Source organism: Sinocyclocheilus grahami, unplaced genomic scaffold (genome assembly GCF_001515645.1).
Source record: "Sinocyclocheilus grahami isolate Dianchi unplaced genomic scaffold, SAMN03320097.WGS_v1.1 scaffold459.1, whole genome shotgun sequence".
In the NCBI taxonomy this organism is placed as follows: Eukaryota; Metazoa; Chordata; class Actinopteri; order Cypriniformes; family Cyprinidae; genus Sinocyclocheilus; species Sinocyclocheilus grahami.
This window is the reverse complement of record NW_015505638.1, coordinates 481,098-499,027: the sequence shown is the minus strand read 5'-3', so window position 1 is coordinate 499,027 and position 17,930 is coordinate 481,098. Positions and strand designations below refer to the sequence as shown.

Genomic DNA, 17,930 nt, shown 5'->3' with positions numbered 1-17,930 from the left:
GGGGAATTTGTTGCAATGATACCCAAAGCAAAGACACGGGGGCGTTGACGTTCTCTCCAGTCTCATAAACAAACGCTTTTGTTGGCCGGCAGCAGGTACCTGAGCGAAAGGCATGGCGTAATCATTTCGATTGCGAGGCAACGTCTATCTACGAAAATCGCCGCGAGGCGCGCGCCGGTCCACAGAGATTAGCGCAAAATCGGTCGCGTCTGACGTAGAGGGGCTTCTTGGAAGAAAACATTGCTGGGCCACTCACATGATACTGACACTATATAGGATTGGATATAGAACCAATAGAATGACTTCACTGGTATTTTCTGCCCGTTTTCGACCGATGGGACGCGATGAGCACGAAATAGTAACAGCGCGCTGGTGAGGATGCGGATCGCGGGATTAGGCTGACACAAAAGAGCGTTCACACCGTGTTTAATTGCGGATTTAACGAGGGCATCAACCTTGAGCAAGGAGCACAAGGAGACGCTTCTTAGCGGGGAGCCAGACGCGCGGCGGGTAACGTTGACAGCGTCGCTCGGATGGTGGTGCCGTGGACCGCGCGACTATGTCACTGCAGTGCTGGGTGATTGTTCTGGTGGGGCTAATGTCGTACTTCAACCCGGAGAGAGCACTGGGAGCCCCGCAGAAGGAAGGTGAGCGTGTCGTTCAGATGGCGTTATTGATGCGCTCGGTTGGGGGGGAGGCGGCGATGAGACGCTATGTGAATAAGGCAAACGTGACAGTCTGATGAGAGTGTTTTATATTTCTGGATGGGGGTGAATCATGTGTGGCGATGCTAATTATTATTTCATAATCCAGTCATATCTATTAGATCTAAGTTTCATATTGGCACTATATACGTGTCCTTATATTGAGCCCAATATATCTTGCACTGATGATAATAAAGGTGTCTGGCTGGTATTCTGGTACGCATGTATGATTCTTCATTGTGGGCCTGCAAAACATCTCTCCTCTATGTTATTTTACCTATGGGCCTGAGGTAAATCATATTTTTACATAACGCGATTTTCCCTGTTTGTCCCTGTTTTTGCTGTTCGCAGAACTGCATCATCTGCGGCGTTTTATTATGTCATTGTCGGATGTTTTATTCCGCGAGTTATTTTAGCAGGATCATGAACACAATGTGCCAACAGGCCCGTGTGTTTATTTGTGTGTTCTCGTATGCAGTATGTGTAACCATATGGTCAAAGAAGGGAACTGCGCACAGGTCCGTTTCTGCCAAAGTCTGGCCACTGTCCCTCGAACAATAAAAGGTTATCAGATGAATAATAACACCCTCCATGTATTCACACAGCTACCTGGTCATTAGCCTATATATTTCCATATAGTTCAAGTGGACGAATTCCACGGGGTGATTCTTGAATGCAAAACGCGTGACTATTAATTGCAAGCGTAGCATTTGTGGTTGTGATTTTTAATATGCATTTACACTATATTCTCCATTAAACTAGAGCAAGATAGGTTCCTGACTTGTGAGATATCTATTATTTTTTATTTGTAAATAAAAATAATTATAGTAATCAAAATTATGTATTATGTATTATCATATGAAAATAATTGTAAAAAAATAATAATATTTATTGTTGTTGTTAATAATAACATACTATATAATTGAGAAAAAATGTAATGATATTTTGGTTTCTGTTATTTTCCTGAAATTACCATCTATAAGTTTAAATAGGCACAACCTCAAATGACTTGCACTGTTTTCACACAACAGACCTTAATGACTGCTTAGTACTCTGTGACCCTTTTTAAACAGCCTTTCCCAGCTTCAGCCAGGTCCAAATGTCTTTGTGGTGCCTATGCTATTTTAGGAAAACCATGGCCTGTCGCCTCTAAAAGTTACATTACTTTTTGCAAATTAAGAAAAATAGCAACATCTATTTCTCTTCACAGTTTTAAAGAATTGCATTAATGTTATTTTTATCCTCACTATTTTCAGTGATATTCTCAATTCAAACATTTTATTATATTATAATATTTTGTGACTTAATGAGCTAATAAAAGGGAGGTGTAGATTCTGTAGCAATGGCATGTGTGCTAACATTGATGAAAAAACTATGAGGTTTTGAGTCAGTTGAATACATTTTAGTAGTGGATATTCAGTCTTAGCAATCACAATGCCAAAGGTATTTAACCTCCTTGCCCTCCTCCCCACCTTCTCTTCTCCACAGATGGCTCTCCTAATACAAACGGCCAAATTGAGGTACAAAATCAAGTATGGCACCTTTCCTTCTGACCCAGCAACCCTGCAGATACAAGAATCTTTTTCAATAATCCAGTCCCTTCCCTTAAAAAAGGCCCTACCCCCAAACAAACTCCAAATACCTTCCCTTCTTTTTCAATAGTGACGAGTACAAGAAATGTCTTGTATGATGACTCTCTGGTTTCTCTCCTTTGTTTCCCTCAAACTTTAACTCTCAAACCCCTCCCTAAACCCAATCTGAAGGTGATCTATTCTGAGTTCCTCTGCTTTTCTCTCTACTTTCTCCCTTTGTGCAATGAAAACACTTCATTGTATTCCTGTATGTTCTGAGTGTAACGCTGCCCTTTTCAATTTTTCCCTGTTAGGAATATTTACAAGTTCTCTATCTATCTATCTATCTATCTATCTATCTATCTATCTATCTATCTATCTATCTATCTATCTATCTATCTATTGATCCCTTAGTATTTTTAAGGCTGGATATGTAAAACTCTACCCTCTTTTTTTCCCTCAGTCTCTCTGTCCCGGGACGGCTCTCTCTCTCCTCCCCCTTATGTGATTATTCTCATCTCCTGCTCTGGGCTGGTCTCTTTTGTTCTGTTGCTTCTCACCTGCCTTTGCTGTAAGAGGGGAGGTGTGGGATTCAATGTAAGTCTCTTTGGTGTGTGCTTTATACATGTAGGTTTATGTGAATTTTGCATAATGTGGGTGTTACTGATATGAATCAGCATGGAACATATGTTTTCTTGTTCATCTGATGGTGGTTAAATATCTTCTTTTTTATATATTCCCACCTCCACCTTTCTCTTTCAGGAGTTTGATAATGCTGAAGGGGAAGAATGCTCTGGGGCATCCAGCCCTGTTCCTGAGGACAGTTTGTCTTCCTGTCCATCACTACCGGAGGTCTACACTCTTCCACTGCGGGATAAGAACTGCCCCATTCTACCAAATGGCACAGGTAAACCCATTTACTAAGGGCAATATGCACATCTAATTCCATAACGCGTTCATAAGTGACAAGTAAACTGTCAATGTACAGATATATATACAAATATATAACTCTCTTTAACACAGTCTTACTGAATCCCACAGACAGCTCCCAATGTTTCCGAAGGCACACTCTCAACTACCTGCAAGAGATTGGAAATGGCTGGTTTGGGAAGGTAAACAAAAGATTTTTAATCTCAGGAACAGTTTGAATGGACCTTTTTCAAATTTCCGGGTTTCTCAGCAGCGGAAGTCGTCATAGTTGGGTTAACTTGAATAGCAGTGAATGGGAGAGTACCACAAATATATTTTTTGCATTCCCATTTGCTCAAATAGCAAAAGAAAAACTCCACGATAGTGTTTTCATGGCTTTCAATAAAAGAAAAAAAATTGAGAGTGACTGATAACGGCTGTCAGAAGAGAGAACAATGTCACATTTACCGTCCCTCCCATAGACGCTGCATTAGAAACACCCTCGCATTAGCATTAACTGTTTTTTTGTAATTTGATGCAAAGGTGATATAATACAAAGAATAGTGTTATAAGTGTGCATACATTTACAAAAAATGAAATACTTTCGAGGATTTACGATGCTGATGACCGTTAAACGCGTCATCACAGTCTTGTGAAAAGGGTCCATTGTAACTATAACACTAATGGAAACCCATGTTGGTGGGGTACCTAAGAAAACTGAAAGGTGTAGTATTATAATTATTATAATTTTTTACATACCCCTTTATGTAGGCTGCTTCAGGTAAACATAAAACTGGAAGAACTTTTCATTTATGTATGGATATGCGCTTGAAACTGATGCTTCTGAATCAGTGTCTCATAGTGTAAATATCTGTGAAATTGATCATTCTACACAAGCAAGTATTATATCTCAGATCTTAAACACTTAAAATATGATTTTAAGGCCGTGGTCTCATTTTCAGCTGCTTAAAGATGACTCTCTTACTTGATGACCATCTATAATTACACTGACCTGAATTTGTACTGAACTGTTTGCCATGTGGTTTGTCATGGTCTATATGTCCTCACTGTACAGTTATTTTACATTTTTTTAAATACAATTTTAAATACTTTCTCTTTCTTTTCCTCTTTTTCATTTATACAGATATAGCGTAGTAAACTTTTTTTTCCTGGTGTAACTTTGATCTGTCTCTGGTAGGTAATATTGGCTGAAGTGCTGTGTGACTGCAGCTCCTATCAGGCTGTGGTGAAGGAGCTGAGGGTCAGTGCTAGTCCTCTGGAGCAGAGGAAGTTCTTGGCAGAGTCCGAGCCATACAGGTCAGACAAACTGGGTTGCTCTGGCTGGCATTATGTCTTGCTGATTGTTGTTTTTCCTCGTTAGTCCATGATTTAAAAAAAAATTATGTTAGTGGAAATGTCTGCTGCTTTTTATTGAGGCTATTATTCCCCACTTATCTAGCAATCAAATTGCTGATTCAAGCAATGAATTACCTTATTTTTGTGCTCGTTTATTTGCATTACAATGGCTTGTGATGGCTAGGAAGGTTTCATTTGAACACTGGACATAAATACATACACACATGATGTGTATGTGCCCAGATGTGCCCGGGAATGCTAAAAAAATTATAGATCTATTTATTAGACCGAAGTTTTAGTTTAATTACGTTTGCCATCTCCCTTTCTCTTCTCTCTCTAGCCCTTCATAACTTATGTTTACAAGAACTTTGACAACACAGCTAATCTTTATTGATTTGTTTTTCTCACCTCGCAGAAGCCTTCAGCATCCAAATATTCTGCAGTGTTTGGGCCAATGCAGTGAGAGCGTTCCTTTCCTCCTGGTCATGGAGTTTTGTCAACTGGTGAGAACCCAGATTTGGACATTGAGACCAATTTTAGATAACATTTTTTAGAGAAAACAATTACTGCCTTGGATGATGTGTTTGTCTCTTATCGGTAGTTCAGATAAATACAGTCAATGGGTCTCATTCATGAAACACTGCACATTCAGTTCAATGAAGCAATTTATGTAAGAATGGATTCATGATGTATTGGATTAGATAGTTCATGTGTATTTTTTAAAATTCAATATTTATAAAAATTAATTCTGCATGTTTCATGACCAAGGCCCATTGTGTACTCATAAGACTGAAATAAAATTAAATATACCATGTATTATATATTATGTTATCATAAATTGTCTTAGTGCTTTTAATTAGGAATTTGATCTTATTTTCTGTATCAAATAATTTGTTAATTCAAATAATCAAATAATTTCTGGATTTTCAATGTTTGTGTCTGTATCTACAGGGTGACCTGAAGAGGTATTTAAGAGCTCAGAGGAAGTCTGATGGGATGACCCCTGACCTGTTAAACAGAGACCTCTTGACCTTACAACGAATGGCATATGAGATCACCTCAGGTCTCTTGCATCTCCATGAGAACAATTACATTCACAGGTAAGACTGAGGAAATCTTTAACTTTAAAAGTGTTCAGGATCATGTGAGTGACAGACAAAGCATTTGTGAAAATGGAGAGATATCAAAAATGATGATACTATTCTCTGTTTGTCTGTGTTCTCCAGTGATTTGGCACTGAGGAACTGCCTCCTCACTTCAGATCTTACTGTTCGGATCGGAGACTATGGCCTCTCGCATAATCAATATAAGGTACTTAAACAATTACTAAACATCATTCCCCTTCAAATTGATTTTATAGAACAGGACCTCAATCAATTGGTCTTAGGTTTTTTTTTAGTATAGAAGTTTTTTTCTGTTCACCATAGAAAATGATTTGTCAGTATTGAAAACAAATATTTCATATTGCATAATCAGCATATAGATGCATAATGGTTTTAGAGCAGCTTAGCCTCTTTATTTGAACTTTGATAATGTGGTTTTCTATATTTTACACAAACAGGAGGATTACTATCTAACGCCAGACAAACTCTGGATACCTCTTCGCTGGATTGCCCCTGAACTTCTGGAGGAGTTTCGTGGGAATCTGATTGTCACTGATCAAACCAAAACCAGCAATGTGTGGTATGGAAAATTATAGACAAATATATTTATAATGGAAATTTAAATGGAAGAGTTCAATAATAGCACATAAATAAAAAATAACAGTAATGGAGTTAGCTTTTTTTTTAATTATTAAAACAAACAGTTTTAGGGAGTTTGATAAAACAATGTAATACAATATACTTTGACTTTAATAATACTGTATAATATATAGACTTTATATTCTGAGGTGTCAGCTTGTTTAATTTTCTGAATTTGATCCCAGTCTATCACTTGTGCTACTTCAACCACTTTTTGTCTTTCATGTGACAACTGGCAGGTCTCTGGGTGTTGTGATATGGGAGCTGTTTGAATTTGGGGCTCAGCCGCACAGACACCTCAGCGATGAAGAGGTTCTCACCTTTGTCATCAGGGAACGACAGATCACTCTGGCTCAACCTCGCCTCAAACTCACTCATGCAGACTATTGGTCAGAATTTTGAATGGCTTTAATTAGATAAAACTGTATCTGCAAGCATATGCAGATATAGAGTTCAGATTCACCTACCAAATGTTTTACTCTTACAGAAATGTATAGTACTTGTGAAAACTTCCATAACTAGCATAATGATAAAACAAACAAAAAAGAACATATAATCAATGATTCTTGAGTGTATTTTGTCTTACTGCACTAAAAATAAGAATAAAAAAATTAAATAAGAGAAAAATTAAACAGGATTTGGTATCTAAATAAAGTAAAATATGTAGTATATAATGTCACATACTAATATGTGAACTATTTTTGTATATTTCATTAGGTACGAGGTCATGCAGTCTTGCTGGCTACCCCCATCCCAGCGGCCAGCGGTCAACAAAGTCTTCCTTCTTCTCTCCTCTCTCCTTGCCGCAGAACAAGGAAGGCGTAAGAGCACTAGAAGGGATGACGATGAGGAGGATTATGAGGAAGACAGTGGAGAAGGAAGTAGAGGAGAGAGTGATGAGTCATTTGAAAGACGATGGGATGCCCTCCGGCCCCCCGCTTTTCAGTCAGCTGCACACAAACTTCTGAGAGAGAGAGAGTATGGGAGGGAGGATGGCTGCCTCAGAGAAAACGGAAACTCCTTTCCACTTTTGGACCCTGTGGACAATATGATCTCTCCTACATCTGAGCTAGATGACATTCTTACTGTAACAGAGACCAGCAAAGGATTAAACTTTGAATACTTCTGGGAAAAGGCCCATGGCAGGAGAGGGTACAAACCACTTCCTCCTCCTCAACCAATACCGACACCCAATTCTGGCCACAGGCAAACCTTGGACACACCGACCGTCGTCCCCGTAATCAGTGCCCGCAGCCCTTCACTGGCCAGCGAGTATTACATTCGCCTGGAAGAGCATACTCCCCAGGATAAGTCCCCTAGTCTAGGAAAAGGGCGCTCGTTTAAAAAAAATTCTGTGTGTTCTGGAGATCTGGAGCTGGTCAAGCTTCAAACAGGAATTACTGGAAAAGACAGACCAGCTTTTAAGCAGCAAGATGGCTTTGCGAGAGGCACCTCTCAGACTGTCAGATCCAGTGAGGTAAAGGTTATGGTTCCAAACACTGGCTTGGTTGAGTTTAGTAAGGAGCGCTGTAACCGAGTGATGGATTACTCTGTTATAAACATTGGAGAAGCAAACCAAAAGTCCCTTGGTCCTCAAGCACCCATCCTTCCGCCTAAACCTCGTTCAATGTCCATGTCCTCTGGCAGCCATCTACACTCACGTCCCCTGCCTGCTCCTCCACTAGGTTACGCAAGAACATACGGGTTAGACATCTACCCTGGATCCTCGTTCCCGACAGGTAAAGTTGAGACCTCTGATTCTTTACTAATAAGTTCACTGTCAAAAGTCAGTTTTGACCATTTGGGCTTAAATCGCACTCATCACACACTGCCCCCATCTCCATCACTCTCTCCTTCTATTCCACCATCTTCTGGCAGTCACACCTTGTTCCTCTCACCTCAATCCTGTCCTCCACCTCTCCCTCCCCACTATAGACTCCGAAAGGGTCAAAATTACTCTTCAGAGACATATTCCAGATACAGTTTGATGCACTTACAAAGAGACCTACTAAGCTGTGACCATACTGATGAGAGACATGCTGACAGAGGCATGACACGGTCTCAGTCTTTGTATAATTCAAGAGATGGTCCAGAGACATACACTACAGACAATGAGTCCTGCTCCAGAATGATTCGATTCCAATCCACAATTCCAAAAATTCAGAGAACATCATCCTCTAGTTCAGAGCTCTCAAAGGATGATGAAGATGATGACGATGATTCACCTTTCATGTCACCGCATAGATCCAGCAGTGGCACAACCATTCAGCGCACAAACCTGGCTGATGAACCCGATCCAGCTACGGCTGAGCTTTTCTCAAGGGGAATGAAGCGAACACAATCTCGCCTCGCCACCATCCTGCCGGCCATATGGAGGGAAGATGCAGTCATGCAATGTGAGCGAGTTGCAGCCGCTAGGAAATCTCCCATACATTTGTTTCTGACTGAGATCTCCAATGACTCCGTAGACATGAAAGATGGAGAAACCTCATGGACACGAGAAAGTGATGGAAGGAAAGACAAAGGAATGCGGAGATCCCAGTCTCTTCTCTCAGAACTGGACTCATCCACACAGGCTTGGGCCTCAGACAAAGACTTCCTGCCTGGGTATGAAGGCAGTGCCAAAAAGAGAGATTTGTTCCTTACAGAGATTGAGACATCTGTGTCAGATTGTGAGGATGCATATGATGGCGAAGGTGGCACCCCGGTTTCCAGATTTGGAACTACTCCTCATCCTTTTGCTCATCCCTCAGATTTGCTAGTGTATACAGAAGCTGAGGAGGCTTTTTCATCAGGGATGAAGAAGTCTCATTTCGTGCTCTCTGAAATATCCAATGAGAGTGTTCAACCTGGGCCGAAGAAAGGGGAAATGACGAGAGAAGAATTTCTGAAGGAGATTCAATCTGCTGAAACATTTCTGACTGAAATCATTACAAGGCAATGCAAAAAGGAAGAGAGTGTATCACCTGCTCCATTGTCTCCTGAGTATGAGTCAATATGCATTGACCCAGAATCATCTCAGACAATACAGTTTGAATCAGAAATAGCAAGAGCAGGAAAGCCGCCAGGTGACACAAAAGAAGCAATTTATGCCCAAGTCACCAAGCGGGCGAAAAGGAGTGAAATAAAAGTTGCTATGCGTCCAGAAATTCCAGTACTTCAGATTGCATCTGAGTTACAAAATCTTGAATCAGCTCAGAAATTAACTCCAGTCAGTCACTTTTCACCTGAAATGGAGCTAGAGAAGCATTCCCTTAATAATTTTCCTCCCTCAGAAGTACTGCCTAAAAATGGGCCTCTATTGGACCAGATATCTCCCATTATAAAAGAGAACCAAAATTCTCAAGAGTCTCACAATCAACATGACTGTGTAAGTGAGGGTCCAGCAGAACCCAGAAATATGCACAATGTTAATGGTACACTGAGTTGTGACAAAAATCCAATCACTGATGATACACAAATTGGAAGTATAGATGAAAATTATTTGAAGAGCATGTTTGTTCAGCCAAAAGAACTAACACAGAAAAACAATCACAGTGTTTCAACTGGCATTGAGTTGATGACATCAAATGCAACATTTGAAGATGTTCACAATGAAAAACTGCTAGAACATCCAAACCAGAGGCCAAATGAATCGAATTTCCTTGATCCTTCACAAAACAGTAATTCAGCAGGTGGCCCAAGCTCTACAAAAGAGAGGGAATACAGTTCAGATGTGAATCAAGACTACCCCACTTCCAACTTGCAGATGGAGACATCCTCTAAATCCCTTGAACAAACCGCTTTACCTGACAAGGAAACTAGTTCAAGGACTGGGTGTCATGATAAAGACATGACAATGGCAAAAGAGCAAATAATTTTAAGTGACTCTTCACTCTCCTTGAATGAATCAAGCACAGATGTGTTCCACTCGCCTATGGTGCATGAACCCAACTCTGATCAGTCACTTTCCACCACAGATTCTGTCTTGTCACCTTTGACCTCTAGTTCACTAGACTGCCTCACACCTGGAGATTCCTGGTTGGGTGGAGGAAGTAGTGGATGGAGAGCCCTGGGAACTGAAACACCAAACCGGGATTCAGCTTACTTCTCCGACAGTGACTGGGATGGTGTAGAGGGTTTAAGCAGAAAAGGCACCGATGTACTTGGCCCTTCTCTTCCAGGTAGCGTTCGAACAGGAGAGCGAGGTGTATTGATGGGAATTGAGGAAAAGATTGAGGATGAAGGACTATTGGAGAATTTAGAAAAGGAAGTGGAGATGAAACAAAATACGCAGGGATTGTGGGGTTCGAATGAGAGAGCTGATGTAGAGAAGGGTCTCAAACAAGGTGTTGACATTTCAGGAGATTCTCAGAGCGAATGCAATGCTGAGTTTATTGCCAGGTTTTTCTCCAATGGACAGGATGAGCCAAATAAGGGAGTTCCATTTAGCAACGGCTACCTTAACATCCAAAACTCCTCTCTAGTTAAAAATAGTGAGCTGTTCATGTCTCACACATTTTCAAAAGAAAGAATGCTTCACGATTCAGGCGCTACAGATCCTAGGCTGCTCGCTGACATGGTCTCAGAGCCTCAAAAACCCATTTCTGGACCAGTTTGTCAAGAAGAACTTATCGAACATTGCTCATATTTGAAAACAACGAAAAATAAAGAGGCACGTTGTACATCACCTGAATTCCCAATTGATGAACAGTCATCAGACAAAAGTAAATCCAGGTTATCACGGTTTTACAGCTTTCAGTCTGATTATTCTGAATGCATCATCAGCCCTGAGATAAACACAAAGCTCAGCAATGATGACACCAAATGCGGCCTGACCCAGTTCATCTGGTCTGAGATGAAAGCTGAACGACCTACAGGAGGGGAGAAGGGTAAGCTTGATATCCAAGACTCAGATGCAAATGAACTAGGCTTAAGAAACCTCTCATATTCAGAAGAGGGTGAGGATGAACAGGCAAAGGAGAGGTCTGAAAATCAGCTAGCTGTAGGGGAGCTCTGCTTCACTGTCAAGGAATCCCCCCAAAATTCTGCAGATGAGAAGGTCAGCAGTATGGAGATCTCAAAGGAGGAAAATTCTGATGAATTCAGCAGAGGTGCCTCAATGGGTCTTGAACTGAAAGAGAAGGAGTTGTGGAGTGCCCTTGAGGAAGATTACAGTACGGAGGAGACTATGAGAGGGGAATTCAACTGCCAAACATTTCAGCAGGGAGAACTTCACCTTTGGCCTGTAGAAAATGACCAGTGGGCTGCAGCTGAAGCTCAGACACCAGAAGCAGGGCTTGGATCAGAGCTCTTCCCAAATTTTGGAAAAAAGGCCTGGGGGGAGGAGGAACATTTAATGGTGAGTCATGAATTTTGGGAATCTGAAGCAAATGATGAGCTTGCAGATAGTGAGTCTCATCCCTCTACTCAGAGAATATGTGAAGATGCATTTAATGATGAGAAGCTAGGACAGGCTGATTATCCACCACATGAGCGGCTGATCCTTTCTAGTGGGGCAAAGGAAGCTCAGCAGGATCTTGTAGAAAGGCTCGACTTTCAGCAAGAGGAGAACACGGAAAATCCAGACATGGAAAATGGAACACCAGAGTGCTATACTAGCAATACAAAGATGGAAGTTGAGAATCTGGAGAACCCAGAACTGGAGGCATGTGTACAACACAGACCTGTTGAGGTGGTGATTGATACCCAGACATGTTTACAAAATTATGTGGCAGGTGAATTGTTTGGGGATAAAGATAATAAAGAGTTTGACAGTCACGAAAACATAGTGGGTGTAAGAGGTTGTATGACTCACTCTCCCTCGTTTTCTATTACAAATGCTTCAACTGATGAGTTGGAACCTCTACAATGCCACAAAGAATCTCTTTCTACTCATAATAACAATGTACAAAGGGACCAAACCGAAGCCACATGGACACCCAAGACTGAAGCAAGCAAAACGTTGGTTGCAGCCCTTGAAGACCATCAAACCTGCACAATAGATATGTCAAACTCAACCACTGACTTAGCTGATAGTTCTCACATCATTTCAGTGTATCCAGAGTGTCTCAGTACAGAAACCGTTAGACATAATGTTGACAGTAATCACTGTCCTGCCACAATCAGTGATGTATTTTTTGAGAAAGAAAGATCAGATTCTCCATCTTGCCCAAATCTCACCATTAGCATTGATCGAGAGCCATGTAAGATTCATAGTAGCAACGTTCAGTGTTCAGCCCCTGTACTGATTTCATTGGAGCTTTCTGAATGTGCTGCCTCCCCACATGCAGGAGTGGGTAAGGGCCAAGGCCCAAGTAGTTTCCCGAATACAGTACACCACATAGAAATCAAGACCAGTTCAAGTCTGTTCAGTGCTGCAGATCAAACATCTGATAAAGGACATGAGGAGCTGTCTGACTCTTCTGATGATGTTAACTGTTTAGATCAGTCTTTTGCCACCAGTACCACCACTCACAGCAAAGGTATCACCGCAAACCTGGGAGAAAAACTGCACACATCGCTTGTAAAAGAAAACCACATTCACCCAGAATCAAAGGCTGTGGATGACAAAAATAGCCTGTCCCAGAAAGCGGCCCATTCACCTCTCTCCCAGTGTTCTCTGAACTCCATCCCTGAGTTGTTGATCTCTGAGTGGAAGGACTTGGATGAGGAGCCTCTAGAGGATTTTGAAAAACTGGAGCAACTGTGCTGCATTTCTGGGGATGAAGAGACCCTTGGAGATCTGTTTTTAGGAAACTTGGATCTGCTTGAATCTTTGAAAAGAAATCCAGAGCAAAGAACTAGTGGTGCTGGTGGCATAATAAATCATCATGACTCAGCAGATGCAGAGGGGAAGATGAGAGTAGAGCTAAAAGAGGAAGTTGACGGGATATCGAAAAGTACCACGTACCACATTTCTCCAAATTTCCCTGGAGAAGCTCAGCAGTCAGTGGAGAAGAGAACGGGGCAGCTCGTGCCAACATCTCTCTCACCATGCAATTCTACAGATGGTTCCAAAGGGCAGCAGTCTCTCTCAAAAATGCAGACAAAAAATGGACTGATGATGCAGGTGAGTAAAAACTACTATGACCTGTACTCTATTGATGCTCTGCTATTTCTGAAACATTCTGTGTCTTTTTTAGGTTTGTGAGGAAAGACTTCAGTACTCTCTCAGTGAAAATGTTAAAACCAATGTCCTGTGGGGGTCTACAGTTAGTGACAGCGTGATTCTGCACCCTTGGGGAGCCTCTACCACTTCATCCTCTGAAGAAAATGTTGCAAACAAAGATTTCCAAGAAAACGAGAGGTGTGGTTATGCTCCAGAAATACTACAAAAATAGATGAAGTGATGAATAAAACAGAACAATATTCTAAGAGAGAGATAATATACAGTGGGGACTCATCTTTTTAAGTGGGAGAACTTGCACAATTGGTGGCTGACTAAATAGTTTTTTGCCCCACTGTATCTATTTAATATTATTTTAAGAGAGATAATATAATACCTCTCACTATTCTAGAGATGAAAAATATCATAGATATTCTGTATTTAAAGGGGTAGTTGATTGCGATTTCACTTTTTTTAACGTTAGTTAGTGTGTAATGTTGCTGTTTGAGCATAAACAATATCTGCAAAGTTATGAAGCTGAAAGTTCAATGCAAACAGAGATATCGTCTTTTAAAATTCTGGCAGTTTAATGCCTACAAAAACGGCTGGTAGGGACTACAACAAGTTACTTCCCGGGTTTGTGACATCACAAACCCAGATAAACCCCGCCCTCTGGAAAAGGCAGCAAAGGGGGGCGAGGCCTGCTCTGCTTTAGAGAAGAGGAAGAGAAAACTAGAGGTGCACGTAAAAATCTATTCATATATGAATCGCAATGCTGTCTTCTAACGATTCTAATGGATTCACAAGTTTCAAAATCAATGTTCTAAATCAGCGGTTCTTAATACTGTTCCTCGTGTCCACTGCTCTGCACACGCTCTGCATCTCTCTCTCATTCAGCTCAGCTCCAGCAATGAACTGTTACAATTATACACTTATTTTCACATAGCTATGAGAAGCGTTAAACATGGACGCGTGTGCAGTTGCCGTACTGTATTAAAGCTTTAATCAGGATAAAACCGTATATTAAAAGCTAACATAAGCAGTATCATTTACAAATAACAGCGTATCTAAAAGTATGAGACAACAACAAACAAAAACATAGGCCTACCAGTAAAAGCCATGCTTGCACAGGTTCTGCACGATCCTCTTCAATAATATCCTCTGCTTCTCAATCGGGTTATCAAACTGATAAGCGATATTAAGGACGCCATTGTTTACAATAAAACTGGAGCACATGCCGCTGAGGTGAGGGGTGGGACGTTTAGACGAGCACTAGAGGCGGTTTAGCCAATCACAACACACTGGGCTAGCTAACCAATCAGAGCCCATCGCCTATTTCAGAGGGAGGGGCTTCATAAAAGCAGGAAATGATCAGGGTATTTCTCAGAGAAGGGACAGAGCAGTGTGGAATAAAGCTAAATTATGTGAAAAAAAAAATTTTTTAACTAAGCATTAACACATGTTAGACTGCATTCCATAAACACAATCAAGCCTAGAAAAAAAACCAGTGAACCATCCCTTTAATAAATATGAACTGTAGAGAATGTGATGTCATCTTGGCATTTAATGTAACCACAGTCTTTGCTTTCAAATCAATTTGAACTGAATGCATTTCTTGGTTGAAGGTGGTAAAAAAACAGACTTTATCTTAGTGTAAATGATTTATCTTAGCAGCAAAGAGGAGACCCCACCCTCCTCTCCCTCTGTGTCTGTGAGTGAACCTGCTGAAGCAAAGGCTGAAGGAATCACTGTGCTTGAACAGCCTGAAGTTACACCTTCACTGCCAGCTGCAAATCAAGCTATGAAAGGTACTGTGAACTGAAAACACTCATAAATTAAAACCAAAGAACTTGAAAAAGTTAATATTTTAAAGTTTATTTTATTTTAATTGAATGATTTGGCTAATTATCCCGTTTTTATCACATCAGTCTCTGAATCATTATGAGGGGTTGATAGCTAGTTGAAATCCCAAACAGAAAAAAATGGCCAGTATATAATTTATATATTGTTATAATTCTTTAAAAAAGTAAATCATTTTATAACGATCTCTCTCTCTCTCTCTCTCTCTCTCTCTCTCTCTCTCTCTCTATATATATATATATATACACACACATATAACACAATTTTCTTTGATGTTTATCTTTCATCTCTTCATTTGTACCATCATCTCGTTTCAGCTAAGCTTGCCCGTCTCTCCTTATCCCTCCCTCCGCTCGCTCTCTCTCTTCCTCTCTCACCAAATGCCAAAGGAGGATTCTGGGAAGGGGTAGAGCACAGAGGGGGAAGGAGGAGGGTTGCTTCAACAGGTAGCGATCCAGATGAAGATGAAGAAGAGGAACAGGAGGATGAGTCTCCCAGGCGCATCATCGTCGTCACGGAAACAGATGTTGACAAGAGAGTGGGTTTGCGCAGCTTGTTGAAATCACCAAAGGAACCCGTGGACAAAGAGAACCATGACCGTGGGAGGAATGTGTCATTTTTTGATGATGTCACAGTCTATCTTTTTGATCAGGTATGTCAAGGGTGTTTATACAGAGGAGCAACAAGTACCATAAGTTTTAAACATCATCTGATTTGTTACTTCTCTGTATCTGCCAGGAAACTCCAACCAATGAACTAAGCTCTGGATCTACTAGTTCATCTCCCCATGGAAAGCCCCCCAACACTGATGGTTTTGGTAAGTGTATTCAGCAGAAGATATGATACTTTTGGCCTTATTTGCATAGAGAAAATGCAAAACTTGTGATTCTACAAACTTCTTAGGTCACCTTTTTTTGTCTTCCGCCCTGATTAATCTTTTTTTTTTTTTTTTTTTTTTTTTAAGGATTAGGCAACCACAAGCCATCAAAAAGTAAAGACTATGTAGTGAAGCCAAGATCAACTGGAGTAACTTCTGGCTCATCATCAAGGTTTACAGTGAGCCCTGCCAATGACCCACATTTAGTGTGACATACTACAGTTCCCATAAACACCTGAACAAAATGTATGCCCCTGGAGTGAATGAGTGGCCCCCGTTGTCATCGGTAAATATGAGGACTCCTGGAGGTTATTTTTTTAACTGCAAGAAAAAGAAAGACTCCCGTTTCAAAAGGCTGGAGGCAGTCCAGGTTTTACTCACTGCAGCAGCTGGAGTGGTAAATCCACACATAGAAAGTACCTTCCAAACAGCCAAAATCCTTGGAGTTATGTAAAATCTGACTTGTACTTTTCGGCTATGCAATGGGAGTCTTATTATGTACCAGCTTAACTGCTCTATTTTCATGGCTTCTGGAGCACTTTCTCTGACCAGTACCCGTCTATTTGTGAGCTTAGAAATATTGACATTGTAAATTTGTTCTCATTGCAGTCAGACATTCTTGTAGTTTGTGGTTGAGGAGGGAATCGTTCTTTTTCCAAATCACAGCAGTGCAGTTCTCATTTAGCATCTGTACAAACTAAAAATGAAATTGCAACACAATACAAACTCATTTTAAAAACATTTATTTTAAATGTATTCTTAGAATGCATGAAAAAATAAAACTGCAACTAACTGTCATTTTTAATTCTGTATTTTTTATTGCAAATGTTATTTATTTCTGTATCTAGTTTCTTTACTTGTTTATTTATTCTGCATTTGTTTTTTTATTTTTAATATATGTTTGTCTGTTGGCCTAAGTCACTTCAGAAGTTTAAGTATACTGTATATTTAGTTTGTATCAAATGATTTTATATTTATGTTATTTGCATTTAATCCTATTAATAACCACCTCAACAAACGTATCTTTGCATAGGTACAAACACTTTGAAATGCTTTCTCTAATTTAGCTATTTCTGGATGTCAGTCTGTATCTAGTTGTCCTATGATGTGTCTGGCAGGTGTTATTTTCTAATAATGTATTTGACATTAGCTTTTCCTTTATTTATTTTGAAGCAATAATTATTGCTTGGCATGAAAAAAGAGAAATCAGCATACATAACTATTAATTGACTTATGTATTCATTCATTTTTGTTTTTTATCTTATTGTTCATGCAAATGTCTGAGGTAATCCAGATCATTACATCACGTTCAGCATCTGTTTCATTTAGAGGATTCATATTATTCTGTAAGAAGCTGAGGGAGTGAAAATAACATGGAAACTGTGAAACATTTATTGAACTGTTTGATGACAATAAATTGTTCTGTCTTATAATATCCTCTGTGTAACATTTTACTTGACTAACCTTGTTTTGTATTATTATTATTATTATAGTGCATTTTCCCACAATAAAACTTAAACTGGCATAAAATAAAGCTTAGTATTATGAAGTAGAACTCCGTAGCAAAATTCACAATACTTTACATTGTCCCATGAAGCACAAATCCCATGTTTATTTTGTTTGACCTAATATTTACCAGAAAATTAGCAGTAAAGATTGGTCAAAATTATTTTAAAATAATTATTATTTAAATATTATTGGCTTTGTCACATGCAACCTTTACCTCATATTATCCACTTGAAATAAAAAAGTGACAGAAAAAATACTAAAATTGTGGAATTTATTTTGTGCCATGATAACAAAAATATTCTATTTTCTCAGTTT

The 17,930-nt window shown here is 40.0% G+C and overlaps 1 protein-coding gene across 4 annotated transcripts; it reads left to right on the top strand.

The window, feature by feature from the left end:
* Window positions 1-114: 114 nt before the first annotated feature.
* On the top strand, window positions 115-16,822 carry LOC107552838 (uncharacterized). Of its 4 annotated transcripts, none has more exons than XM_016234838.1 (16): window positions 115-647; window positions 2,739-2,872; window positions 3,038-3,182; window positions 3,317-3,387; window positions 4,383-4,501; window positions 4,956-5,043; window positions 5,492-5,640; window positions 5,767-5,851; window positions 6,102-6,223; window positions 6,522-6,671; window positions 7,000-13,333; window positions 13,407-13,570; window positions 15,041-15,177; window positions 15,619-15,881; window positions 15,968-16,046; window positions 16,194-16,822. In XM_016234838.1, the coding sequence occupies exons 1-16, from the start codon at window positions 560-562 to the stop codon at window positions 16,316-16,318; spliced, it is 8,253 nt and encodes a 2,750-aa protein (XP_016090324.1). In that variant the 5' UTR covers window positions 115-559; the 3' UTR covers window positions 16,319-16,822. The 4 variants fall into 4 exon arrangements, with proteins under 4 accessions (XP_016090324.1, XP_016090322.1, XP_016090325.1 ...); XM_016234836.1 differs by having other exon boundaries at window positions 15,547-15,881; XM_016234839.1 differs by lacking the exon at window positions 2,739-2,872 and adding an exon at window positions 2,193-2,224 and having other exon boundaries at window positions 15,547-15,881.
* The last annotated feature ends 1,108 nt before the right edge of the window (window positions 16,823-17,930 follow it).